At 38.0% G+C, this 25,953-nt stretch overlaps 1 protein-coding gene across 1 annotated transcript; it reads left to right on the forward strand.

Annotated features, from left to right (window-relative positions):
• The first annotated feature begins 625 nt into the window (after positions 1-625).
• On the forward strand, positions 626-21,515 carry LOC132551339 (heparan sulfate glucosamine 3-O-sulfotransferase 6-like). Its single transcript, XM_060215473.1, has 2 exons — positions 626-2,780; positions 20,870-21,515. Exons 1-2 carry the CDS (start codon positions 2,173-2,175, stop codon positions 21,495-21,497), a joined length of 1,236 nt encoding a protein of 411 aa, XP_060071456.1. The 5' UTR covers positions 626-2,172; the 3' UTR covers positions 21,498-21,515.
• Positions 21,516-25,953: the final 4,438 nt, after the last annotated feature.

Consider the following 25,953-nt stretch of genomic DNA (forward strand, 5'->3'; position numbering starts at 1 on the left):
ACATTTGTCATCCTCGAAATTATAGATTATTTAAACACATTTGACAAATCATTCCGAATGAAATACTTGGTTGTATGATAGAGGTTATTCTTTTATTCGCTGTGTACGGAGTGTGTTCAACCACCCGGGTATGGTAAGATCTGTTTGTTTCAAATATCTGAACTGCTGACAGTGATATGCTGAGGAGGATCATTTAGTTGCAGCAATATAATCAAATCAATAGCTTGTATGTTTGTAGTAAAACTTGATTGATGTCAATTTGCATGCATTGTCTATATATGTTATGTATTTATTACAGAACCTTACGGGCGAAACAATTATCGGAAATAATTGAATATCTCCCAAAGGCCGCTTGCACCTTTGCTAAAAATAAATCAAATTGCATACTCTTTGTGAAAATGAATCCTTGCATAATTGGTTTGCATGCGACGCACGTGTTTTTGGCATTTGACATCCCTTAGGTACATTTCTGATAATCACTGCGGAAACTGATAACCTTAGCAATGAATTTAAGACTTTAAGCGACGCATAATTTTCTCCTAGCCCCATAACCACTGCGGGTTGATGCTCGGAGGCTATACATTAAAACGCGATGCACGAGATACGGGTTCTCTGTATATATGCGGCTCTGTCTAATAGCTCCCGTACAATAACAGAAGGGGGTACACGCGTTAGAGTTTACAAGTCCGTGAACAAACACCGGACATGGAAAGAGCTTTGTATCAGTACTACATAGTGACGGTCAGTCTATAATAGCCCCAGATATAGGGCTGGACGATGGTTTTAGATTAACCACGAGTTAGTGAGCATGTGTTCTCCCCTCTGATCACATTACCTCCACAGACTGCGAACTTTCGTCAACATTAGGATTATTGGTACTCGGTAAATAAGGATACTGAAGATGTCTGGTGCGTGTTTCATTCAGGCTTCAAGTGGAAGCTGTACAGTAGTGTACAGTGTATTGACCGGACATAACAATGTTTTTGAAGGAACATTCGCATTTCGTGTTGCAGACGGTTTAGGTACATCGTTGTGAGTGTATATATATATATATATATATATATGAGGAAATCGCACTGTATGTAATTATATTTACATAGGATTGTATGAGTTATTACAGTTTTTAGGAGAACGAATTAACTTCACAGAAAGCTTATTTTATTTTATGTGGTGTGGATCAAAGATTACAGCTTTGATGAATAATTCGAGAATGCAATTTTAAAACAGTGACATACGATTTATTTGCCAAACAAAATTCTTTTATGTGTATAATGGACTCAGAAATGTGTCTCTAACAGAACTGTGTATTTGGTCCAGCAAGCAGTGTACATACAGAATCGCCAATGGCGTGTATCCAGGCGAATCTATCACTAGCGGTTGTGTTGTCACTGAACGCTTTGTCTGATAAAAACCAATATTGGGAAGCAAGGAAATGGATCATAATTAATTAAACTGCAGACGGCAAGTTGGGGTACAAAGGAAAGTGAGAATTGTAGACAAACATCAGACATACGAGATCCGTGTCTGTTCCTGTTGTAAACTTTTATTATTTTAGCTTTAATACCCAATGAATTTCACTGCAATTTTCCAAGCACTTGTGAACTGTTTGCGCATTACTACGATTTTCTTGGGCTGTGTGATTATGGTCTCGAGCTGAAGGTGTTGTATTAAGAGGCTAAAGTGGAACTTTGTGAGTGATACTCCGTGATGAGTGCAGTTTGTAGCAGTAAAATTGGTAAGTGGCACCACCAAATATACACAAGTGGTCGCTTGTAAGGACAAACTGCAGGGAAACACACAGCAGTGTTTGGTGGGGGAGGGCAATGCAGGATTCATGCTCGGAGGGAAAACTTGGCTTCCCCGTGTTCCATCGTCGTGGAATGTGAACTTTCTACGGTTGTCTACACGATGTGTATTAAACATCACGGTTAATAAAACGTGCTACGTGAGATGCACGTGGAAACATACTTACTATGTTGTAATACTGTGTCGGCGTTTGTTTTTGTTTACACAGTGACTGCAAGACTGACTACATCAACTGGTGTGTGCGTGCCGCCAGTTCTACGGTGGCTCTGTGGCAGACCAGACCTGTGAATTATTGGAGATTGGAACGTCCCTGTGTAACACTTGGATAGGATAACAACGTTCCAGGCTAATGCGCCGGGATGAAGAATGACTGATATGAAGAAAATTCGATTTTGGTGGATATTCCGTCGTGGTAAGAAGAAATATCTCTTCCCTTCCACCGTGTGTATCTGTGGAGTTGGTACCATAGTTTTTGTTGCCATTTTAAACGTTTTCTCTGCCGTGACGCGGTCCTATAACGGTCCACCCCAGAACAGTATTCTTAACACCACACGATTGATGACGGACGTGCGGAAAATGACCAGTCCCCGCGTTCGTCCCACACAGATTAAACGTGAAACGTCAAATGTTATTCTAGATATTGACGACGGACCAGAAGCTGCATACATGATCCATGATTTCCCCGACACAGATAGAAATGCGCAAAGCGGACAGTTACCGGAAACGGATACATTTTACGTGGATGATTACGATAAAGTAGACGAAAATTCTCAAAAATCACACGAACGTGGTAAACTTCAAAAGATATCTAAAGGCGCTGCTAAAAGGCTTCCAAAGGCTCTGATAATTGGAGTTAGAAGATGCGGGACAAGGGCACTTTTGACCTTTCTAAGGGTTCATCCGGATATTCGAGCACCCGGACCGGAAGTTCATTTCTTCGACAAGCATTACCACAAGGGTTTGGAGTGGTACAGGTAATACATGTCTTCTAAACATTCGTCTTGTCACCTAGAGTAATCCTGATTGAACATTGTTGTGTATCATTGGCAATGGGAAAATATTATCTTTAGCTTAGTTTGAGCTTAGTCGTTAAAAAAAACATTTCTAGTTATGAATTACATTTTTGTTAATGGTAAACAACTGGAATTTGTTTTTTTGATGTTCTCACATGGTAGGTGTTTAGAGGTTATTCTTGGTGACAAGTATTATCTGCTTAAACTGTTATCATCTACGTGTATATAGGCATTGCTTACAAGTAGGCAGATATACATGTAAAAATATGATTTATATATATTAGTATCAGCCTAAGTGTTTCAGCAAGATATTGTGCCTGCGACACGTTCCTCAATGTGTTAGCACGTACGAGTTCAGGTTTACTGCTCACGTTTCAGAGTTTTGAAGCATACTTGTTTTTTGTATGCGTTTTACAGGTTTTAACACGTATTACAGATGTTTCCGGGCCTAAGCACGTGTAAAACATGTTCATGGATTTAAGCACGTATAATACATGTTTCCAGGTTGAAGCACGTATAATACATGTTTCCGGGTCTAAGCACGTTTAAAACATGTTCCCTGGTTAAAGCGTGTATAATACATGTTCACGTGTTGACGCACGTATAATACATGTTTCTGGGTCTAAGCACGTGTAAAACATGTTCCTGGGTCTAAATACGTATATAACATGTTCCCGGGTTGAAGCACATATAATACATTTTCCCGGGTTTAAGCACGTATGATACATGTTCCCGGGTTGAAGCACATATAATACATGTTTCCGGGTCTAAGCACGTATAAAACATGTTCCCTGGTCTAAGCACGTGTAAAACATGTTCCTGGGTCTAAACACGTATATAACATGTTCCCGGGTTGAAGCACATATAATACATTTTCCCGGGTTTAAGCACGTATGATACATGTTCCCGGGTTGAAGCACGTATAATACATGTTTCCGGGTCTAAGCACGTATATAACATGTTCCCTGGTTTGAGCACGTGTAAAACATGTTCCCTGGTTTAAGCACGTGTAAAACCTTTTCCTGGGTTTAAACACGTATATAACATGTTTCCGGGTTTAAGCAAGTGTAAAACGTGTTCCCGTGTCTAAGCACGTATAAATCATGTTCCCTGGTTTAAGCACGTATGATACATATTCCCGGGATTTTATTACGTATGGCAGATATCTCTTGGTTGAATTGTTTATTTTCAAGTAATCATTAAAATTAAGCAAACACTGCAGTATGGTGGGTCTGATACGTATGTACTTCCTGGGCCGTGTTGAAAGTGAAACCCCTTCTTCAGATACTTGATAATAGCATGATACCTCGACATTTTATTATCAGAGATATATCCGGGGCGTTATTGTTGTTAACGTCGGTAACTGTGATCAGAAGAAACGTACCAGAAGAGTATCTTATCCGATTTTATTGCTAAAACAGGTCGATATTTCTAAATATTACAGGAACAATATTTCCTTTGACCAATGCAACGACAAACTTGATCAATAATGGAAAGTGTTTACCCAGTATCACTGTTGAATATTACTAGTTTTTACAGTTAATTAAAACGTGCTGATTGAGTTAGCAACAGCAGTCATGAGAGCTGTCAATTCTGAAGATACATAATTGTAACATAACGTTTGAGGAAGTGTTGAGATGCAGTGCGTGTACTACGCTCTGTTGACATGATGTCTGTGATACAGAAGGTATACAACGCTTGGTAAATGTTTGTGGTAAAATGGGTGTTCCCTGTTATAAAGTAAATACTTTATATCGGTAGTTAAAGCCCAGAGGAGTGCTTGTAAATACAGGAAAGGTTGAAATGAAATGATTAATTATGACGGCCATTTATATTTGTGTTTATCGCAAAATCGATCTATTTTCAATCATCACTTTATCAGTCACTAAAATATTCTTAATGAAAATAAATATGATACCAGCTTCAGGGGAAGGACCAAGATTGCTTCAATGTAGCCTTCCTTTCCCTCTTTCGCCTATCACAGTTCGTCTGTATTCTGCGATCGTTTAAATTGGTATTTATCGATGCCTTAGTCTACCACGTCTAACAGTTTGAGTGTGAGAACAAAATTGTTTCATCGTGAATTCAGGGGAGGGGATTAATAAGCACCGACGATACCTGAAAACGTTTCCCTCAGAGCAACTTTCTGTGTCTGGTGCTTGCTGATATCCAGATCGTAATTTGCTTGGTATTGTGACCTTAAACAATAAACATGACGTCATCTTTCCACTGACGATTTCATATTCTTATATCTTTACCTACTTTTATCATAATCACATGTAATATATTTGGAAAGGACAGATGGACACTCATCATTCACCAAGAAACTTGACTTTAGCATTTACAGAACGGTTTCTCCCTCGAACCATTGAATTATACTAATGTCTCCTGCCTGGATCTACCGCCATCAAAAATTGTAAATGTTAGCAGCATCGCCAACCCTTGTAAAAACATACCTAATCATGGTTTTCAGTATAGTTATAACATCATTGAGAGATAATGTTTTATCTTATGTCTGAACATTGTTTTGACTATATCATATCCAAAAACTGAATCTGAAACTTTAAAATTTGATAAAGGAACAAATATCAGGTAATTCTAGTATTTTTCAGGATTTGAGCAGGTAATGATATGTCTAATATTGTGTTGACTTGACGAAGTCAGGTGAGCTGGTGACTCTTTTACTATAGTGTGTTATGTCTACGACGTTATGAAGACATGGAGAGACATTGACGAAATTATGAGGTTTTTAACGGAATATTGCTTAAGTGCCACCTGTCGCATGCGGGTTAGCCTTGTAATGCTCCACTTCCTTGTGATAGCATCAAGTCAGCTACTGATGCTGGGGAAGCGACATGAGCCATGCATAATACATGAACGTTCGCGTGTGGATTTAACTAAAGACCAGCTTTGCGTAATTCATAAAAACTCCATTGGCTTCATCCAGAGGATTATGCATCTTAACAGTGTAAAATAACATGTTGTTTTCAAGATAAGCAGCTAGGTAAGAATAAAACTGATTATTTTGTTTTGGTTTCGAAAGTATCTGGGTTTTTTTTCTAATTTTTAAATGACGTCATGATGACGTATTTAAGCTGACTAAACTTTTAACAAGTGAAAACTTGTTCAATGACACAACCTTCACACAGAGTCAGAATCAGATCCCAATTAAAACACGATAAAGTTCAGCTGCTGACACCATGTTAATTTGCGTTATTGGTAAAGGCAAACGACACCTATAGCTTATGAACCAGAGTACACCAACATACTACAAAAGAGACTATATGGTGGAGAGCCCAAGGCACTCGTAGATATTTCTATCTTTATTTACAGGGTTTTATTTTCTGTGATTACACGTGTTGCTTGCAGCTCCAGGCTGTGTATTGTTTAGTGTATGAATATTTATGGTGGCAATACTTCATTAAATTTCACTGCATCATAACAGATGTTTATTGCACTGAGGTTTGAAATGAGACATCGGCATCTCCATTCGCTTTATCACGAATAAGAAAATTGTAATTAAAAATAACAAAAATAAAATGAAATATAATAAAAAGAGTTTTAATCATTATCAATGTAATTATTATATCTTTTGCTTCACTACAAAGTGAACACTTGAGCTTCACGTGGGGTCAGTTTGTAAACAAGGCCGACCACAAGTAAACCTATCGGTAATACGGTGGGACATGTAAAAAGTATCCACTGTTATCTACATCGGCCTGAAGATACCGTGTATTTTAAAGTTATTTTATAAAATTTTCTTGATTTTTAGTCGAATTAAAGAAAGTTCTTGAGACGAAATATCTTGAAATATTTCTTATGATTTATTTAGTGATATTCCACAAAACTTCTCACCTCAAATTTGAAAACGAAAACATATTAATATCACACGGATATTAATGTATTGCTTTATGTACCGTGTAATGTAGTTTAAATTACTGACAATTCTTTCCCACATAACATTTCACTCTGCGGTAATTGATTGTCGAAAAGACTTGTTTACCACTAGTGATCGATCTATCGAGTGATCGATCTATCTGGTGATCGATCTATCGAGTGATCGATCTATCGAGTGATCGATCTATCGAGTGATCGATCTATCTGGTGATCGATCTATCTGGTGATCGATCTATCGAGTGATCGATCTATCGAGTGATCGATCTATCTGGTGATCGATCTATCGAGTGATCGATCTATCGAGTGATCGATCTATCGAGTGATCGATCTATCTGGTGATCGATCTATCGAGTGATCGATCTATCGAGTGATCGATCTATCTGGTGATCGATCTATCGAGTGATCGATCTATCGAGTGATCGATCTATCTGGTGATCGATCTATCGAGTGATCGATCTATCTGGTGATCGATCTATCTGGTGATCGATCTATCGAGTGATCGATCTATCTGGTGATCGATCTATCGAGTGATCGATCTATCGAGTGATCGATCTATCGAGTGATCGATCTATCTAGTTGTGAATCACCAGCTAATCGTATAAAATGAAAAATTCATTAAATTTGTCAGTAGTTTAAAATGAACCAAATTAAAACCAAACGATGAAGGAAAAAGACAAAGTAGACGCTATCAGAAATGTGTGCTTTAACGTACCGATGGCTCATAGCAACGACAGAAAGATATGAGCCTTCGTTAGTAACGTTCATTAGATTTACTAATTGGATGTTTTCAATTACTGAAGCAATCAGTGGACTAAATCGCCTATATTCGGCAAACAGACCTGGCTTTTCCATCCCGGAAAAGAAATATATCTAACTATTCCCCTCTTAAAAATACATTTCTGTGGGGAGCTTTGCAGATAGTATCGAAGCGTTCTGGTACCAAATGTTCATTTGTTACTACGACGTCGGTAGCGAAAGTGTACGATAACATCAGAAACATCCCGAGGCAGAAGTTCCGGATCGATACCCGTCGCCGATTAAAATACTACTGATATCTTCCCCTGTGGTAGCGACCAGGTATTCACAACGATATTGAATCAGTCCAGAATAATATATTGATTTCCACAATAAAAATGACGAGCATTTTTTAAGTTAAATTAAAGCGCCGTTTGTACCGATATTTATGTTCACCTGTCATACTTTTTATTTTTCTAACGACAGACTTTGATAAGTGGCTTAACGGTCGATGAAGCCAGTCTTCGGAATAGCGATTATGTATTTTCACAGGAAAAAAAGAAAGAAACACAAATGTACATGTGTTCGGCTTAAAAACGTAAAAATATATCAAACCATTCGTTGTTCTAACGATGTTCAGTAATATCATCTAACACCCACATCCTTGTTATCTAACACCCACATCCTTGTAATCTAACACCCACATCCTTGTCATCTTACACGTATATCACTGTCATCTAACACCCACATCCTTGTCATCTAACACCCACATCCTTGTAATCTAACACCCACATCCTTGTCATCTTACACGTATATCACTGTCATCTAACACCCACATCCTTGTCATCTTACACGTATATCACTGTCATCTAACACCCACATCCTTGTCATCTAACACCCACATCCTTGTAATCTAACACCCACATCCTTGTCATCTTACACGTATATCACTGTCATCTAACACCCACATCCTTGTCATCTTACACGTATATCACTGTCATCTAACACCCACATCCTTGTCATCTTACACGTATATCACTGTCATCTAACACCCACATCCTTTTCATCTTACACGTATATCATTGTCATCTAACACCCACATCCTTGTCATCTTATACGTATATCACTGTCATCTAACACCCACATCCTTGTCGTCTTACACATATATCACTGTCATCTAACACTAACATCCTTATCATCTAACACCAACATCCTTGTCATCTTACAAGTATATCACGGTCATCTAACAACCACATCCTTGTCGTCTTACACATGTATCGCTGTCATCTAACACCAACATCCTTGTCATCTTACACGTATATCACTGTCAACTAACACCCACATCCTTGTCATCTTTACGTATATCACTGTCATCTAACACCCACATCCTTTTCAACTTACACGTATATCACTGTCATCTAACACCCACATCCTTGTCATCTTACACGTATATCACTGTCATCTAACACCCACATCCTTGTCGTCTTACACATATATCACTGTCATCTAACACCCACATCCTTGTCATCTTACACGTATATCACTGTCATCTTACACCCACATCCTTGTCATCTTACACGTATATCACTGTCATCTAACACTCACATCCTTGTCATCTAACACCCACATCCTTGTCATCTTACACGTATATCACTGTCATCTAACACCCACATCCTTGTCATCTTTACGTATATCACTGTCATCTAACACCCACATCCTTGTCATCTTACACGTGTATCACTGTCATCTAACACCCACATCCTTGTCATCTTACACGTGTATCACTGTCATCTAACACCTACATTCTTGTCGTCTTACACGTATATCACTGTCATCTAACACCCACATCCTTGTCGTCTTACACGTATATCACTGTCATCTAACACCCACATCCTTGTCATCTTACACGTATATCACTGTCATCTAACACCCACATCCTTGTCATCTAACACCCACATCCTTGTCATCTTACATGTATATCACTGTCATCTAACACCCACATCCTTGTCATCTTACATGTATATCACTGTCATCTAACACCAACATCCTTGTCGTCTTACACATATATCACTGTCATCTAACACTGACATTCTTGTCATCTAACACCAACATCTTTGTCATCTTACACATCTATCACTGTCATCTAACACCCACATCCTTGTCATCTTACACGTGTATCACTGTCATCTAACACCCACATCCTTGTCTTCTTACACGTACATCAATGTCATCTAACACCCACATCCTTGTCTTCTTACACGTATATCACTGTCATCTAACACCCACATCCTTGTCGTCTTATACGTATATCACTGTCATCTAACTCCCACATCAGGCATCTTACACGTGTATCACTGTCATCTAACACCCACATCCTTGTCATCTTACACGTATATCACTGTCATCTAACACCCACATCCTTGTCGTCTTACACGTATATCACTGTCATCTAACACCCACATCCTTGTCATCTTACACGTATATCACTGTCATCTAACACCCACATCCTTGTCATCTTACACGTATATCACTGTCATCTAACACCCACATCCTTGTCATCTAACACCCACATCCTTGTCATCTTACATGTATATCACTGTCATCTAACACCCACATCCTTGTCATCTTACATGTATATCACTGTCATCTAACACCAACATCCTTGTCGTCTTACACATATATCACTGTCATCTAACACTGACATTCTTGTCATCTAACACCAACATCTTTGTCATCTTACACATCTATCACTGTCATCTAACACCCACATCCTTGTCATCTTACACGTGTATCACTGTCATCTAACACCCACATCCTTGTCTTCTTACACGTACATCAATGTCATCTAACACCCACATCCTTGTCGTCTTACACGTACATCACTGTCATCTAACACCCACATCCTTGTCGTCTTATACGTATATCACTGTCATCTAACTCCCACATCAGGCATCTTACACGTGTATCACTGTCATCTAACACCTACATCCTTGTCATCTTACACGTATATCACTGTCATCTAACACCCACATCCTTGTCGTCTTACACGTATATCACTGTCATCTAACACCCACATCCTTGTCATCTTACACGTATATCACTGTCATCTAACACCCACATCAGACATCTAACACTTACATTAGTCATCTAATAGCTAATCATTGCCATCTAAAAAAAATGCATCTCTCGCATCTAAACACGTTCATCACAGTCATCTTCTAATACGTTCATCGCCGACACCTTGCAAGTACTGACTGTCATCTGAGAGTTCATCGCTGTCATTTAAAACTACATGACTGTCGTATAAGAAATGCGTCACTAGCACATACGATATTTTCACCATTTCCCTATCTTGTTCCCATGGACTACACAAAATACATTTGCCCTTCCCCCCGCAGACCATAGTTTGGCACGTGTATATCTAAGTGTCTTGCTTTGGCCAAGTTTCACGCGAAATGACAGTGTCTGTCTGAATCGGCCATTGATTCCAGAAACGGATCTGTATAGCTGTCTCTTGTCACGACAGGCGATCTTGATATAGTCAGATACAGGTCTGTAAGTTGTCTAATGTCACGAAAGGCAATCTTCGTACACTTGTCTACAAATGCTGAAGTTTTGTGGAAACATACCTTTTATAAGGCTGCTTGTTCAGTTACCAAAATTGTTAGCAAAAGACAGGTCTGTAGGCATATTACTGCAATGTTCCCAGTTTTCGCCAAATGTGAAGGTTTTTTCACATTCTCATAAACTACATATAGATTTCATCAGCATGGTTACCTGGTTTTAGACTGGACGATTTCTGTTTGTTTGTTTGTTTTTTTTTAATTTCACATTGAATTAATTGCAATCTGATATTCAACAAGCGTAACACTATCCGCTACTCGACAAACTGTCATTTCAGACAATTTCAGAACTAGTACCGACTGGGTCACCCGCGAATTATAAGTCTCGCCAAATGAAACGCTTATGCAGTAATATGGAAAAAAGATTTACCTGTTTACGTCGTACAATTCTAGCTGTCTCCTGATGCTAACGCGCACGCACATACACTCGTATTCACTACATCTACTCGACATATTCCAAGTCAGACTTCTTCATTAGAGGCAAATCTACGTTATTTAATTATATCCCCTTTTTTCCTTCATTACTTATAGACACTGCCTGTGGCAATTTGGCTTCATGGTAGTAATTAATTATCTACAAAGAGTTAGTTTGTTGAACCGACCCAGCCGGTGATTTGAGTCTGGGGCCAAGGCTTGAGATGAGCGTGTGTCTTTACGGTGAAATTAGTAAAGGCTGCCAATATGGAGTACACGGCATAGAACAAGGGTGTTTACTTACATACAATAACCATGTCGATCAGAATTATAGGCTTTCTCTGGGTTCATTCCGTACAAGGAGACATATCTTCACCAAAGATCGAGTAGTGAAGGTTTCGGTGTAGTGATAGTAAGGTAGGAGCGCTTCATCAAAGGTTAGCGCCAGTAAGGTTAATGTTCGCTGAGGTCATGGAAGACGATTTGGGACTAGTATAGTGAGAAAATTAATTATAATCTCTTTGGTAAACATATAGATATCATAATAAAACACACTAATATGTTTTCTTTTATAACTGAGATGAGTTTGGCCAGGCTATCACAAATTGGTACCGCTGGAGCGGTCACACTATAGTACTGTTACGACATCCAGGATAGGCATTGGAGCTATAGGGATTCTGGAAATCAAAAATTCAAAATGTCCTTTATATATATATAGACTTGGATGATGTTATATTAGCCTCTACTCAAAAGTCATCTTGCTTTAATAATATTGTACTAATTAACTTTACTTATGCTGGTAACCCATGATATATACACATGTACAAATAAATCATAATATGCCCTGTAGTTATAAAATACATGTTCTTAGTAGCACGAGGCCCATTGTGCGTTTTTTTTCTGTTTGTGTTTGGTTTGAAAATATTACTGTGTATAGCGCCAAATTCACAATACCAATATAAGCTCCAAAGCATGATCAGAAATGTTTTACATCCGACTCTGATTCCAAAGTGTCCTGATGGGGTGTCTAGAATTAAAAGAAACTTTTCCATCTTCAAGAACAATATTTTGGCACCCATCTGTGAGCGTTAACTATTTTCCATGCCGTTAACCCTTGCTCTCGTGTTTTAACTGTCACGTGTCTGTCAGTCAGTCTCGTTACCGCTCTCCTTTTAACCTTTTAACTTTACATTTTACTAGTGAAACAAACATTCCAGTCTCGATTTACTGCAATCTCCGTACGAATTTGGTCTCCAATAACATTCCTTGAATCATGGACGGGAAAAGAATCCCACTACGACAGTTGTTTATTTCATGTTTAGTTAGCTGAATTGATAGAACCGTAATGAAAAAATGTGACATTCCTAGCAACGTTAAAATAATGATGGATACCATTTCTATTCGAAATGACCATATTTTTTTCCTTCTGTGATTGGTCTGAAAATCCCAATCCTTGATACGTGAAACGAAAATGATATTATATACAATATTAAGCTGACACTATAACAGAAATACCTTCAGACTAGCAGGCAAAGTGTATATGTGTGGTGCACTACGCTTTATCAGATTCTGAGCGCGCGGGCCCTATGATAATCGACTGTCCAGACAATGCTAATGGACAGTTCAGATATGTATTGAGTTCTGAAGAGTTTCCCAGGTGTTCTATGATCCGTCGTAAGACAGACGAACCTTAACAAATAAGACCATGGTAAAAACATCAGTTCTATATACTGTATGGCGCTGTAAACAATGAGGATGGGATTGAAACTCAAGTCCACACGTTTCTAGTGTTCTGACGCTCCTAAATGGACGTGTGGATTTCTTAATGCTCAATCTAGGTTTTCTATTTCGTTTCTGTTTCTGTGCAGGGAAGAATAATTCTGACTTGTCACAAAACCACGTCACGTCCTATATCATATGCCTGTTCTTATACAGGATCTCGTCATCGCAATTTATCATACAGAAAAAAAGCCATAAATGAAACAGAATCTGGAATCGGGATTTCTGTGACGTCACATGACAATCAACTCTCCAATGACGTAATATGATACCGTGTTTACGAGTGCGTATTCAACTCTGTTTACAGACGTTAGAGCCATTTCCCATTTACTGGTGAGAGAGAAAGTGATCGTCTCCTTACTGCAGAATTGTGGGCTGGTCCGATGGTAGTAGGGGGGGGGGGGGGGGGTTGGTGTTAGGGGGTTGAGGGTGGGTTGGGGGTGGGAGGTAGACACCAAAATACTATACCAGTATTGATATATTGATATATATACCCATATCAGAATACAATATCGGTCAATGTACTGATAAACACAATTGGTTTATTTGCCATGGTTGTTTATACATGTAATATTAATCTTCAGAAAAAAAACACGCACACATCCTTTGACACAAAGTTAACTGGAAAGATGAACAATTCTAAAGATTTTTATGATCTTTGGATTTCTGACTGCCAGTAAAGTACATGTTGGGTTTCCGGAAGTGACGCTCACGATCAGGGAATAGATTCTCTTGATTCAATATACCCCCACCCCTATATGTATCTCTATTTGTACGCAGGAACTTGTTTCCCATTATGCAATGCCGTCATTTGGAAACTTATCTCCTTTGATTTGTGATACATTTGACATAACTAAACATGTCGTGTTCCAATGGAGTGCATGCACGTGCATACTACTGGGATTCGTTTGAGTTATTACTGTCATCCCATCTTGACTGTTATGTCACAAATATGTGGTATACGACATTTCTGGGGTGTCGTCAATTTTATCTCGCTTAAAGGTACTTTGGTATACGAGACAAGGCCGTAGGGAAAGATGTCAAGATATTCTTCGTTGTGAACATATTTGATGGTAGATATGTCGAGTAGTTATCGGAGATAACATATTGCTGAGTGTTGTTGACGTTATTAGCTGGAAAGCGGAATTTGATGTTATAATTGATAGAAGAGCACAAGCTGCTATTGGCGATATTCCTAGACAGTGATCTGGTTATTCTTCAGGTTCGGAGGACCCACTTGGTTTGTTGGTGGTGGATACGTAGAAAGGTTTTGGATCGTTGGTGATATTGGGAAGAGTAAGGCTTCGGTTGATAGTGATTTTGGGAGTGGGGGAGAACGATTTGGATTGTTTGTGTAATTTTGAGGATGAAGATTTGGAATGTTCCTGATATTGGGGAGAACAGTGTTTATATTGCTGTTGAAATTGGGTGGGAAAAGGATTAGATCGTTGGTGAAATTTGGAGGGGAAAGGTTTAGATTGTTGGTGAAATTTGGAGGGGAAAGGTTTAGATTGTTGGTGTTAATGGGAGGAGTAAGGTTTGGATTGATTGTTGGTGATATTGGGAGGAGAAAGGTTTGGATTGTTGGTGATATTGGGAGGAGAAAAGTTTGGATTGTTGGTGGAATTTGGAGGGGGAAAGGTTTGGATTGTTGGTGGAATTTGGAGGGGAAAGATTTGAATCGTTCGTGATATTGGGAGGAGTAAGGTTTGGATTGTTCGTGATATTCGGAGGAGAAAAGTTTGGATTGTTGGTGGAATTTGGAGGGGGAAAGGTTTTGATTGTTGGTGATATTGGGAGGGGAAAGGTTTGGATCGTTGGTGATATTGGGAGGAGAAAGGTTTGGATCGTTGGTGATATTGGGAGGAGAAAGGTTTGGATCGTTGGTGATATTGGGAGGAGAAAGGTTTGGATCGTTGGTGATATTGGGAGGAGAAAGGTTTGGATCGTTGGTGATATTGGGAGGAGAAAGGTTTGGATCGTTGGTGATATTGGGAGGAGAAAGGTTTTGGATCGTTGGTGATATTGGAAAGAGTAAGGCTTCGGTTGATAGTGATTTTGGGAGTGGGGGAGAACGATTTGGATTGTTTGTGTAATTTTGAGGATGAAGATTTGGAATGTTCCTGATATTGGGGAGAACAGTGTTTATATTGTTGTTGAAATTGGGTGGGAAAAGGATTAAATCGTTGGTGAAATTTGGAGGGGAAAGGTTTTGATTGTTGGTGATATTGGGAGGGGAAAGGTTTGGATCGTTGTTGATATTGGGAGGGGAAAGGCTTGGATCGTTGTTGATATTGGGAGGGGAAAGGCTTGGATCGTTGGTGATATTGGGAGGAGAAAGGTTTGGATTGTTGGTGGAATTTGGAGGGGGAAAGGTTTTGATTGTTGGTGATATTGGGAGGGGAAAGGTTTGGATTGTTGGTGATATTGGGAGGAGTAAGGTTTGGATTGATTGTTGGTGATATTGGGAGGGGAAAGGTTTGGATTGTTGGTGATATTGGGAGGAGAAAGGTTTGGATTGTTGGTGATATTGGGAGGAGAAAGGTTTGGATTGTTGGTGATATTGGGAGGAGAAAGGTTTGGATTGTTGGTGATATTGGGAGGAGAAAGGTTTGGATTGTTGGTGATATTGGGAGGAGAAAGGTTTGGATTGTTGGTGATATTGGGAGGAGAAAAGTTTGGATTGTTGGTGGAATTTGGAGGGGGAAAGGTTTTGATTGTTGGTGATATTGGGAGGGGAAAGGTTTGGATTGTTGGTGATATTGGGAGGGGAAAGGTTTGGATTGTTGGTGATATTGGGAGGAGTAAGGTTTGGATTGATTGTTGGTGATATTGGGAGGAGAAAGGTTTGGATTGTTGGTGATATTGGGAGGAGAAAGGTTTGGATCGTTGGTGATATTGGGAGGAGAAAGGTTTGGATCGTTGGTGATATTGGGAGGAGAAAGGTTTGGATCGTTGGTGATATTGGGAGGAGAAAGGTTTGGATCGTTGGTGATATTGGGAGGAGAAAGGTTTGGATCGTTGGTTAAAATTGGGAGAAGGAATATCTGGATTGTTGTCAAGATCGGGTGGGAAAAAATTTAGATTGTGGGTGGTAGGTTAGAAATTATTTGAAATTCTGCGATAATGACAGAAACGTTCAGCAAAATTGTGCGTAAAAAGTATGTATGATTTAGAATGGTCATAAGGGATCGTTTGTAATCAACCAACTTTAGGATTTTATCGTATTCAAATATTGGTTATATGATCCTTAAAATCGATAAAATGGTATTTTGATAGATTACATGAAGCTCTCGATTTATCCATCATTACATTTTCTTCTGGGATAGTTGATACATGGGAAATAAAGGAAATTTAAAACGTCTTACACGTCTACAACGACACCAGAACGCTAGAAGATTGACAGCTAAACCCCATAATTAGCCAGTAAGAGTTATATTCGTCATTTTATAACAGGGTCGTACTTTTATTTTCCTTTCATGTAAAAAAATAACATAGAAATCTGGGCGTTGTAAGAAATATAATAAACATCCTCCCGTGTCATACACAAAAAATCCAATAGCTATGTTGAAAACACAAAAGCCTTGATTGTTTACTTTACAAGAACATCATTGGCTCCACGGCTCATGCAGTTCCAATTTCAGTAGCAAGTAAATTCAATTCTTAAGCACTTAAGAAATCAGTGAAGGAAAGCTAAATGGTTAGGTACACAAATGAATAAATGGACTTAATTTGCATACTCAGCTTTACTGTCGGTATACCGTACTTATATAACGGGAGAGTCGTGGTATAGTCTGCAAGCAAACAATTAAGTTGATGGTGAAGAGAGAGGAGAGCAGATGTTCCGGCGCCTAGAACTCGTTGTGTCAGCAATATACTGTTAAATATGTTTCTTTCTATAAATATGTGTTTGTTGATTTTTCAATACTGCGTTAATTAATGGTAACCACCTGATGTCTCCCAGACAACATCGTGACTGAGAGGCTGGATACAGATATATCCATCAGTACTGGTAGCACACACAAGGAATTCGAGCGAATTATTCGGCATTAAAAATACATTTCATATACATTAAAACCCTAATTTTAGCCTTAACGAATCCGTACCAAACATATAAATTATTTTTACTCAAGAGTTTCGTTTTTGTTTGTACCGTTACACAACCATGGTAAGAACTTAATCCTTCAGTATAAGCATCCAGTCTTATGATTCAAAGCAAACTTTATATAAATCTAAAGATTCTAATCTTTTGTATGTAAAACCTTTTAAATAAATGAATCTTTTATTCAATATACCGAAACTGTTACAAGATAATGACACAACAGTTTTAATTTGAATGTCGGTGATGTTACTGGCTCTGATTTACATCGATATGAAATTTTGCTATTTGTAATTTAAAAACACTTACAAGACTATTAGTTGTTATATGAACAAAGGATACGAGTGTTAAAGTTCTTGTTTTGTAATTTCAGCAACAGGCATAAAACTTGGGTATGCTGACAGGGATTTTGTGAGATAATGTTCTATAAAAAGTGTTGACCATATGTTTTGATATCTGGGATAAGTGGGAGGAAAAGATGGGAAAGGGGGATACAGCGCGAGAGGAGCGCGAGACATTCGTCTGGGAGCTAATATGTTATCTACACACAGCATGTAAATGATTGGTGTGATAAGTAAGTAAATAAGGAACAAGCACTCTTCCTACTCGTGTTAATGCCGGCTGATTCAGAGCACCAAGCAGTCTGATAAGCATAGCTACTTTTCTATTGACTTATTACGTCAGAGCGTGTGTGATATTTCTAACGAAATGGGTGTCACTCACACAAACGTGCACTTCGATATAACTTTTAATAGTAACACTATAAGAATGATATAAGGCTTATGAAATCTACTGATACTTGTCCGAAAAGTCCTTTTTGAATTGCATAATTTTTGTGTTGACAGGTGGAGAAAACGTTTTTATTATAACAAAACTTCCAACCAAAGGTTGATCGGAAGTTTACAGTCGTATCCAGAAGTCAACACTACGACACGAAGTCAAATTCAAGTTTTAACAGAAATTCTTGATTTTTTTTCGATTTATGTATTTATTGCCTAACGGAAATCGAATAATTTATACATAGCATATTCCATAAGAAATGACGAGAATATAAAAGGTCTTAATATTAACATTTTTACATTTAAAAGATCATGATACACATTTGCGTTTGAAGTTGTACCTGTCTTTAAAGATATACCACAAGGCATGATAAAAGATATGTAAATAAAAATAGGAATGTATGTATGTATGTATGTATGTATGTGTGTGTGTGTGTGTGTGTGTGTGTGTGTGTGTGTGTGTGTGTGTGTGTGTGTGTGTGTGTGTGTGTGTGTGTGTGTGTGTGTGTGTGTGTGTGTGTGTGTGTGTGTGTGTGTGTGTGTGTGTATTGTGTTTATAGACAATGCATTCAAGAAAAGGATCATTTCTGAAACTGTTGTAATGTATTAACGTCGATAATATTCTATTTCCGGTCACCTGACAGGATATGGATAAATTTCGTCTTGAAGGCTGAGGACGTATTTGATATTCTGATTTCTTTTTCCGTCGACCGTAGACAGGTTATCCAGACTAATCTTTGTAACGTTATTAAAACTTACCCGTTCATAGAAAAATATATCCAGCGAAAGACACGGTATAGGTCGATTTCTACGGTAGTTACCCTGGGGATAGCCGACGATCTATCTGTTGGGAAAAAACTGTAGACTAGTACGATAGATTTATCTAGCAACTTATATTACTATAATCTTGTCGCGTCAGCTTTGTGTCGCCGGAAGTGGGTATTAGAGAAAGACCCGAGCGACTGATGCCCAGAAACGGTTTTTATGATGGTAGTAGCACTTTCGAGATTTTATCACAGTTCTGCGACACTTGAGGAAGCGGAAATACAGATTTATCATGACAAACCACCATAAAACACAGTAAAGAGTATACATCGAGCTTGCTAGTCTTAATGTATGTTCGCTCTGTCGCCTGCGCTTACCCAATAAAGTCAATTTTATCCGTACGGAATACTAGGAAAGCACACAAAGGTCTTCGGTTATATAACAGTTGTCCCGTCTATATGGCCAATACCAGAGACAAAATTTCATTTCAAAATTAAAGGCTTCAACACAGAATAAAACAGCTATCGTCTGGAGCAGTATTTCCTTGAATAAACTTCCTGTATCGGCAACAATCATTTATCTACCAGCCAATGTATTCTTCTTGCTATTGTAACGGGGAGGGGGGAGTTCTGTTATGAAACTGTTATGGTAGTGAATGGTGTGTTATCCTTTCGGTAAAAGGAATGCCGCTTTATAATACCGCTATTTATAGATCTTTTTTATTTCACCACAAACTAGGCATTACGGTGGTTCAAATTATCTATTGTTTGTGTCCGTTCAACGATGTAATATTCCATTTGTCCATATTTGAGGTCACCTCTGAAGAACTTTTGTTTTTCCTTCCTTTGTTATTTTTACGCTGTAGTGTGTTTTCCCCTTAGTGTAGTGACATAATGGTGTTGATTCATTGTCCTGCTGATTGTTGACAATGCGACATGATTGCTTGTAATATCGACACTGTAATATATATATATACCTTCGTAAGTTATAATATTCTTTAATAATCTCCCACATAAGGATTTCCTGCACATTGCCATCTCGGTCTATGTGTCTGATATCAATATATAATACTTCTGACAGAGTTGTTCAAACATATGCGAAGATACATATCATTACAGTTAATTCCCAGCTTATCTAATCTAGAGGTTTTGTCTTTACTACTTAAAGGCATTTTATTATTTAACAGTGTTCCAACATGACACGTGATATTCTGGATTTCCTTAGATTAGCAAATTGCCATATTGCCTGGTTTTAGTGTATTAGGCTTAATGAATTCTACACAGCGTCACTGAACAAACAGAAAACACTACTCACTGGTAGCTTCGCCGACCGATCTGGCTACCTTCTCAGTCCTTACTCTCGACAGTGAGAGGCTTATGACAAGTGGTTAGAGACTTAAGTCATCCTTTCGAATGGTAAAATAGATTAATTCATGTATTTGAATAAAGTGTGTAACGCGGTTACCAAAGAGGCATCAAAATATCAAGAATGATACAGTCGCTGGCAGGATTTCATTCCTTGACTTCTGTTAAAGGGACTGATGAAAAATAGCTCTGCCCGCACCCATTACTATACAGTTGGGGTCGGATCTTTAGCTTTCTTTCCTGAACGCACGTTATTTTCTGTTGTTGTTTTCACTGTTGGTGTCCCTCTTGACGCTCGTCATCGTATGACCCTAGCAAAACAAACAAACGTATATATTTATCTAGATAACAGAACAGTGTCGGCAACTAGTGAACAGGGTGTGTCAACAAATCAAAATATCAAGCTAGCATGTCAAGTGAACAGATACCAGGTCAACTTATTTAGCTTGCGGGTCATATAGAGGTGTAACGTGTTAGTTAAAAGTTTTAATGTTTTTTTACGTCCTTTGACCTCATATACATTTTCGGTCTCTTTAAGTTAAAGATTCTGATGTTTGTTTCTTTAATGACTTTTTTCTGTTTTTGTATTTTCCAGAAAACAGATGCCAACAACACTTAGCAGTCAGCTGACCATAGAAAAAACGCCAAGTTATTACGTCATCAAAGGTGTCCCAGAAAAGGTGCACCGAATGGCGAAGCATATAAAACTCATTGTGGTTGTTCGAGATCCTGTTTCTCGGGCGTTATCAGACTATGTACAATTGGCGTCCAAACATTCCGATATCGAGACGTTCGAGGAACTGGCCTTTCTCAATAATGCCACCGGATTGGTGGATACTTCTTGGTCAGTTTTGTGTAATGGTGTATACTCTAAAAGTCTTGTACGGTGGCTTCAATACTTTTCATTAAATCAGTTCCACTTTGTAAGTGGCGAAAGACTAGTGGCCGATCCGGCAGGAGAGATAGCAAAAGTACAAGACTTCCTCGGTCTAAAACGTATGATTACCTCCAAACATTTGTATTTTAACAAAACACGCGGATTTCCTTGCGTGAAAAAGCATGAACGACACGGGAAACCTAGGTGTGTTGGGATAAACGGGGCTAGACACTATCCTACAGTTGCACCTCGACTTTTAAAACGTCTCAGGGATTTTTACAGACCGTTTAATAAACGATTTTACGAAATTACGGGTGAAGATTTCGGATGGGATGATAACAAATAAAGTTATTATTTTTACTGACGTGGTGTTGTGATTTTTATTTTGTGCGAGACACCTGTAGATAAACCACCGACACATTTCGGTCTTTGCGCGGATGTTACTTTTGCTTTGATCACAACCTACACAGGTTATCTAACATACAATGTCTTATTGGCATTTAATTTAAGTATTGGGTAAAAGGTCTAACAATCTAGAAGACTCTATACACAGTATAAACTACGTTAAACATTTAATGCGTGACAATCAACTTGTGTCCTTTCTACATCACCATCTAATTTTTAATAAAAGCAGTTTTAAGAACAAGGGATGCAACCGATGGAAAAAATTGTTTTTTTTCTTGGTGTCTGATATTTTTAATCGTGTGACACAAACTTGGAATAAGAAACAAAAACATTTTATATATAATTGGATTATCTGTATCCATTAAATATGAAATATTAAATGGATAACTACAAGTGCTGTACAAGTGTCATGAACATGAGACAAAAAGAGGTATGTAAGACTGATTCATTTAAATAAGGAAGTTTTCCATTTAAAACAAAATAGCAAGAAGTTTTTTTCAGTACACTAAACAACAAAACCCTTTTAAGATAAATTTTCAGTAAATTTCAAGTAAATGCTTGCTCTATAATAGCTAACTTCCCAATATCACACAGTGATCACGACTGACTTAGCTATAGTGTTAATGGAATCGAGACTGTTTTACTGTAAATCCAAACCAATTGATGATGATGATACGATGTTCTGTCCAAATTTATCCCCATCCATTTGAATCCAGCTGTCCCAACACCAATCTAATACCTTCGTATAGTAAATTATAACAGAGAATGGGCAAAACACTAAATCCAATAAAAAAAGCCCACAGCAGTCTCCAATGAAACGTGAGACGATGCCAATGGATCCGTACTATTGCATCGCCTGTGTACAGTTGATTCATCAGATATGTTATTTATTTCGGACTAGACACTCTGACATTTAATCCACCAGATAAAGAATATAGGACACAATTGTTATTCATGTAATAGAGATGCTGATAATATTTTTTTTTATCTTGGGCAATAATTCTATATCCGAAATGCCAGAGAATGTGTTACACTGGTGATAATAATCTCCATTGGTATGTTGCTACGCTATAGAAGTACTGTTACACTGTAATGTGGTGTGTTCTGAAAGGGTAATATCCCAATATCAGATCCGTATTGGTGACCCTTGCACTCTTTCAGGCTTGTTAACGTGGCTTTCTGTCGTGTAATGACAGTCCTTTGGACGACGTGGGTTATTATTCCAAGTCACTGGAATAATTCTAACATGATAATTCGACAGACAGTCACGACTTCGACGATAATAAAATTAAGTCTTTTCTCTCGATAGGCCTACACGTTGAGGATTTAGCAATACAGAGCGTCGCAAGCGCTAAGAAATGGTCTCCAGCGTTTTTCTTATTTGTTCGACCTTTTAAGAAACAGTTTTCAGCTCATATAAAATGAAAGTAAAGAAATGACATTTTCCTGTTTCAGTGGTACCCAATGTAGCGATCTGTTATCTCTATACCTATCTATAACAATACCCAACAAGCTATGTTGTAGTATGTACCTATCTATTACACAATACAATAAGTCACATTGTAGTACATTTCCATTCTGCCACCAGTTTCCCATTTTGTCTTGTGTGAACGAAATGGTAGTATAGCTATGAACGCCCATCTAGTTAAGCGTATGAACATACATTCGGTGGTGACGGTAAGACGTCCACCAAAAAGTAATCTTGCTAGATATAATGTAATATTTATATTCTGTGTTAATTCGCCTATATATCATTAATACGTTAAATTGTAGTATTTGAGACTGTATACTACAATCTACATCGATTCGGTCGGTGTTGAAATTGATATTCTAGATGTCTCCTCGGTAAACAGAACTGTTCGCCGGTTACTTTCACTTTGGTATCAATATATACAGTGTACAGACATGTCCAAAGTTGTTGGAATTGGGTAAGACCTTAATAAAAAAGTAGCCTTACAAAGCTATAAAATCATAAAGATTGTCAAACATGTACTTTTGCCACAAAATCATTATTATCACCATCAATTACTTGATTACAATGTTTGTCAACTCGTCTGTTAAAATAGACGTCGATCTGACCGTATAAATTCCAAAAATCCGTTACAAACAAAATGTGTTCACCTACGTACAGGACTGACTTCCATTTATGATTTCTTTGGGTATTCTATTACGAATCAATCCGCTCCACGAAAACGTAAACAATTCCCGACGAAACACTAGACACATTGCTTCGTGAAATCTGACTGAGAGCCGCATCACTTTTTAAAGATATATCAACGCGCTATTTTATTTCAAACGAACGAAAATTACATTGTAAAATAATTTAATTATTTTCAAAAAAATGCGAGAGTGGACACTTTTATATCAATAATCGATTTAAATATGTGTCTATACTTTTCCATGCAATTGCTATTTATGACGACACGAGGGAACTATGTTATTACGGCTGCTCTCAGATTTAGACTTGCTGACGTCATTATTTAATTAAGCGGGAATTTTACACGGTGTGTTTATGGTTTTTGATTTGTTTTGAAAGTTGACTGAGAATGGAAAACTAAAATAATAGACTATTACCATGTGTTCTAACGGGCGCTATTCTATATATCTTCCACCCGGATATGCTGCTAATTAAATGTATACTTCATCTAGGAACAGCTTATTGTTTAAATATACCCATATACTGCAATACACAATAACTCTCATCGGATTGTATACTTAATATACTCAAGGGATAAAGAAACGTAAGGTAAACTTTGAAGATGATCCTAGGCAAGACGTCGAGTATAATGTTCAATATTTTAAATTAAGAATGGAGATTAATCCATACAGAACAAACTGCAAAATCAACTGTAAGTGAATTAGGGGTAATTGAAGGGAATTGAAAGAGAACTCTGTAATCTGAAATAAAAAATAGACTGATTGTGGGAGCTGGCTATTCAATACCGGGTATGTTCCTCTCTCCACAGCCATGATTCTCCTAGGCATGGAGTTCATGAGTGAGTTTAGCCTTCTCTTTGGGATGTTGGCCCATTCATCCAAGAGGACTGCTCTCAGTTGGGCCAGAGTAACAGGGGGAGACTGGCGTCGTCGAACCTGTCTATTCAGCTGGCCCCACAAGTGCTCAATAGGTGATAGGTCGAGACTGTATAGCGGCCAGTCCAGTGGGTGGATATTGCTGTTCGAGAGAAAGTCGTGAAAGATCCTCGCTACATGGTCCTGCTGGAATGTGAGGTTGTTTTGCTGTAATAATGGAACAACATGGGGTCGGAGGATCTCATCTCTATACCTAGCGGTAGTTAAATTACCTGCTATCACAACCAGTGGTGATTTAACTCCATGTGAGATTCTTCCCCACACCATAACCGATCCACCCCAAAACTATTCGTCTCTACTACACACCACTTGGTAAAACGTTCTCCATGACGTCGGTATACACGACGTCGACCGTCTCCTCGCAACAGAGTGAACCGGGAGTCAACCAATTCGGTAAGTATCGACTGATACGGAGAAAAGCTGTAACGAAAGACTGCAGCATACTCTCTGAAATCTTGTCTCTATTTTGTGGGAATTTACACATCATGAAGTTTTATAACAAACTCAGTGGGGAAAGAATAAAATATAAACACCAGCAGTACTAAACACCAATTCTATACCAAGATTACATAATTAATTAATTGCTGGCTTGATACGTTCGTAACTATTATTCTTTCCAACATCCTAACTCCGTTTGTATAAAATGTCATGCTTCTTCTTCTTTAATGTATCGATCACAACTTTTTAGAATAATGGTTTCTGATTGTCTGTTGCTTTCAGCTATGTTGTCTTTATAACCTTTCATTCGATGCTATAACACAAGTATGTTACTGTGAACTGTGCAGAATTGGACGTGACCAGTCTTGATGTGTATTTCCACTCGTTAAAAAACATGTAAACTTGGTCACATTTGGCATCAGGTTGGTATAATGCACGCTTTTGATTTATAAGAGACTTCAGATATTGAAAATTCTATTAAATAAAACTCCAGATCCACTCAACCGTCTTTATCATATCAATTATATTTTTTGTACTTTATAGGATGAATACTTTGGTATTTTCAGAATAAGCTAAATATCTACAAAGTATTTTGACAAAATATTGAAATTTGATTAACATCTATAATTTTAAAAAATATAATAGAGTCTTATCAACTATGTGGTCAAATAAAAAATGTAAAATAAAAGGTGAAAAAACCTTCACTTTTGACCTTCAAATCCCTAAAATGATCCCGAACAAAAAAAGGGTCAACAAATGGTAAGGATATCGTGAAGTTTTAGCTTGATGTACTAAACCTATTATTGCTGGTATCCGACATAAAGGCCCTCGATCCAAAGACGACACAAATCTACAATGCCGCATCA

The sequence above is a fragment of the Ylistrum balloti genome, unplaced genomic scaffold, assembly GCF_031769215.1.
Source record: "Ylistrum balloti isolate Yb309-2 unplaced genomic scaffold, AGI_CSIRO_Ybal_v1 Utg370196, whole genome shotgun sequence".
NCBI classification, from domain to species: Eukaryota; Metazoa; Mollusca; class Bivalvia; order Pectinida; family Pectinidae; genus Ylistrum; species Ylistrum balloti.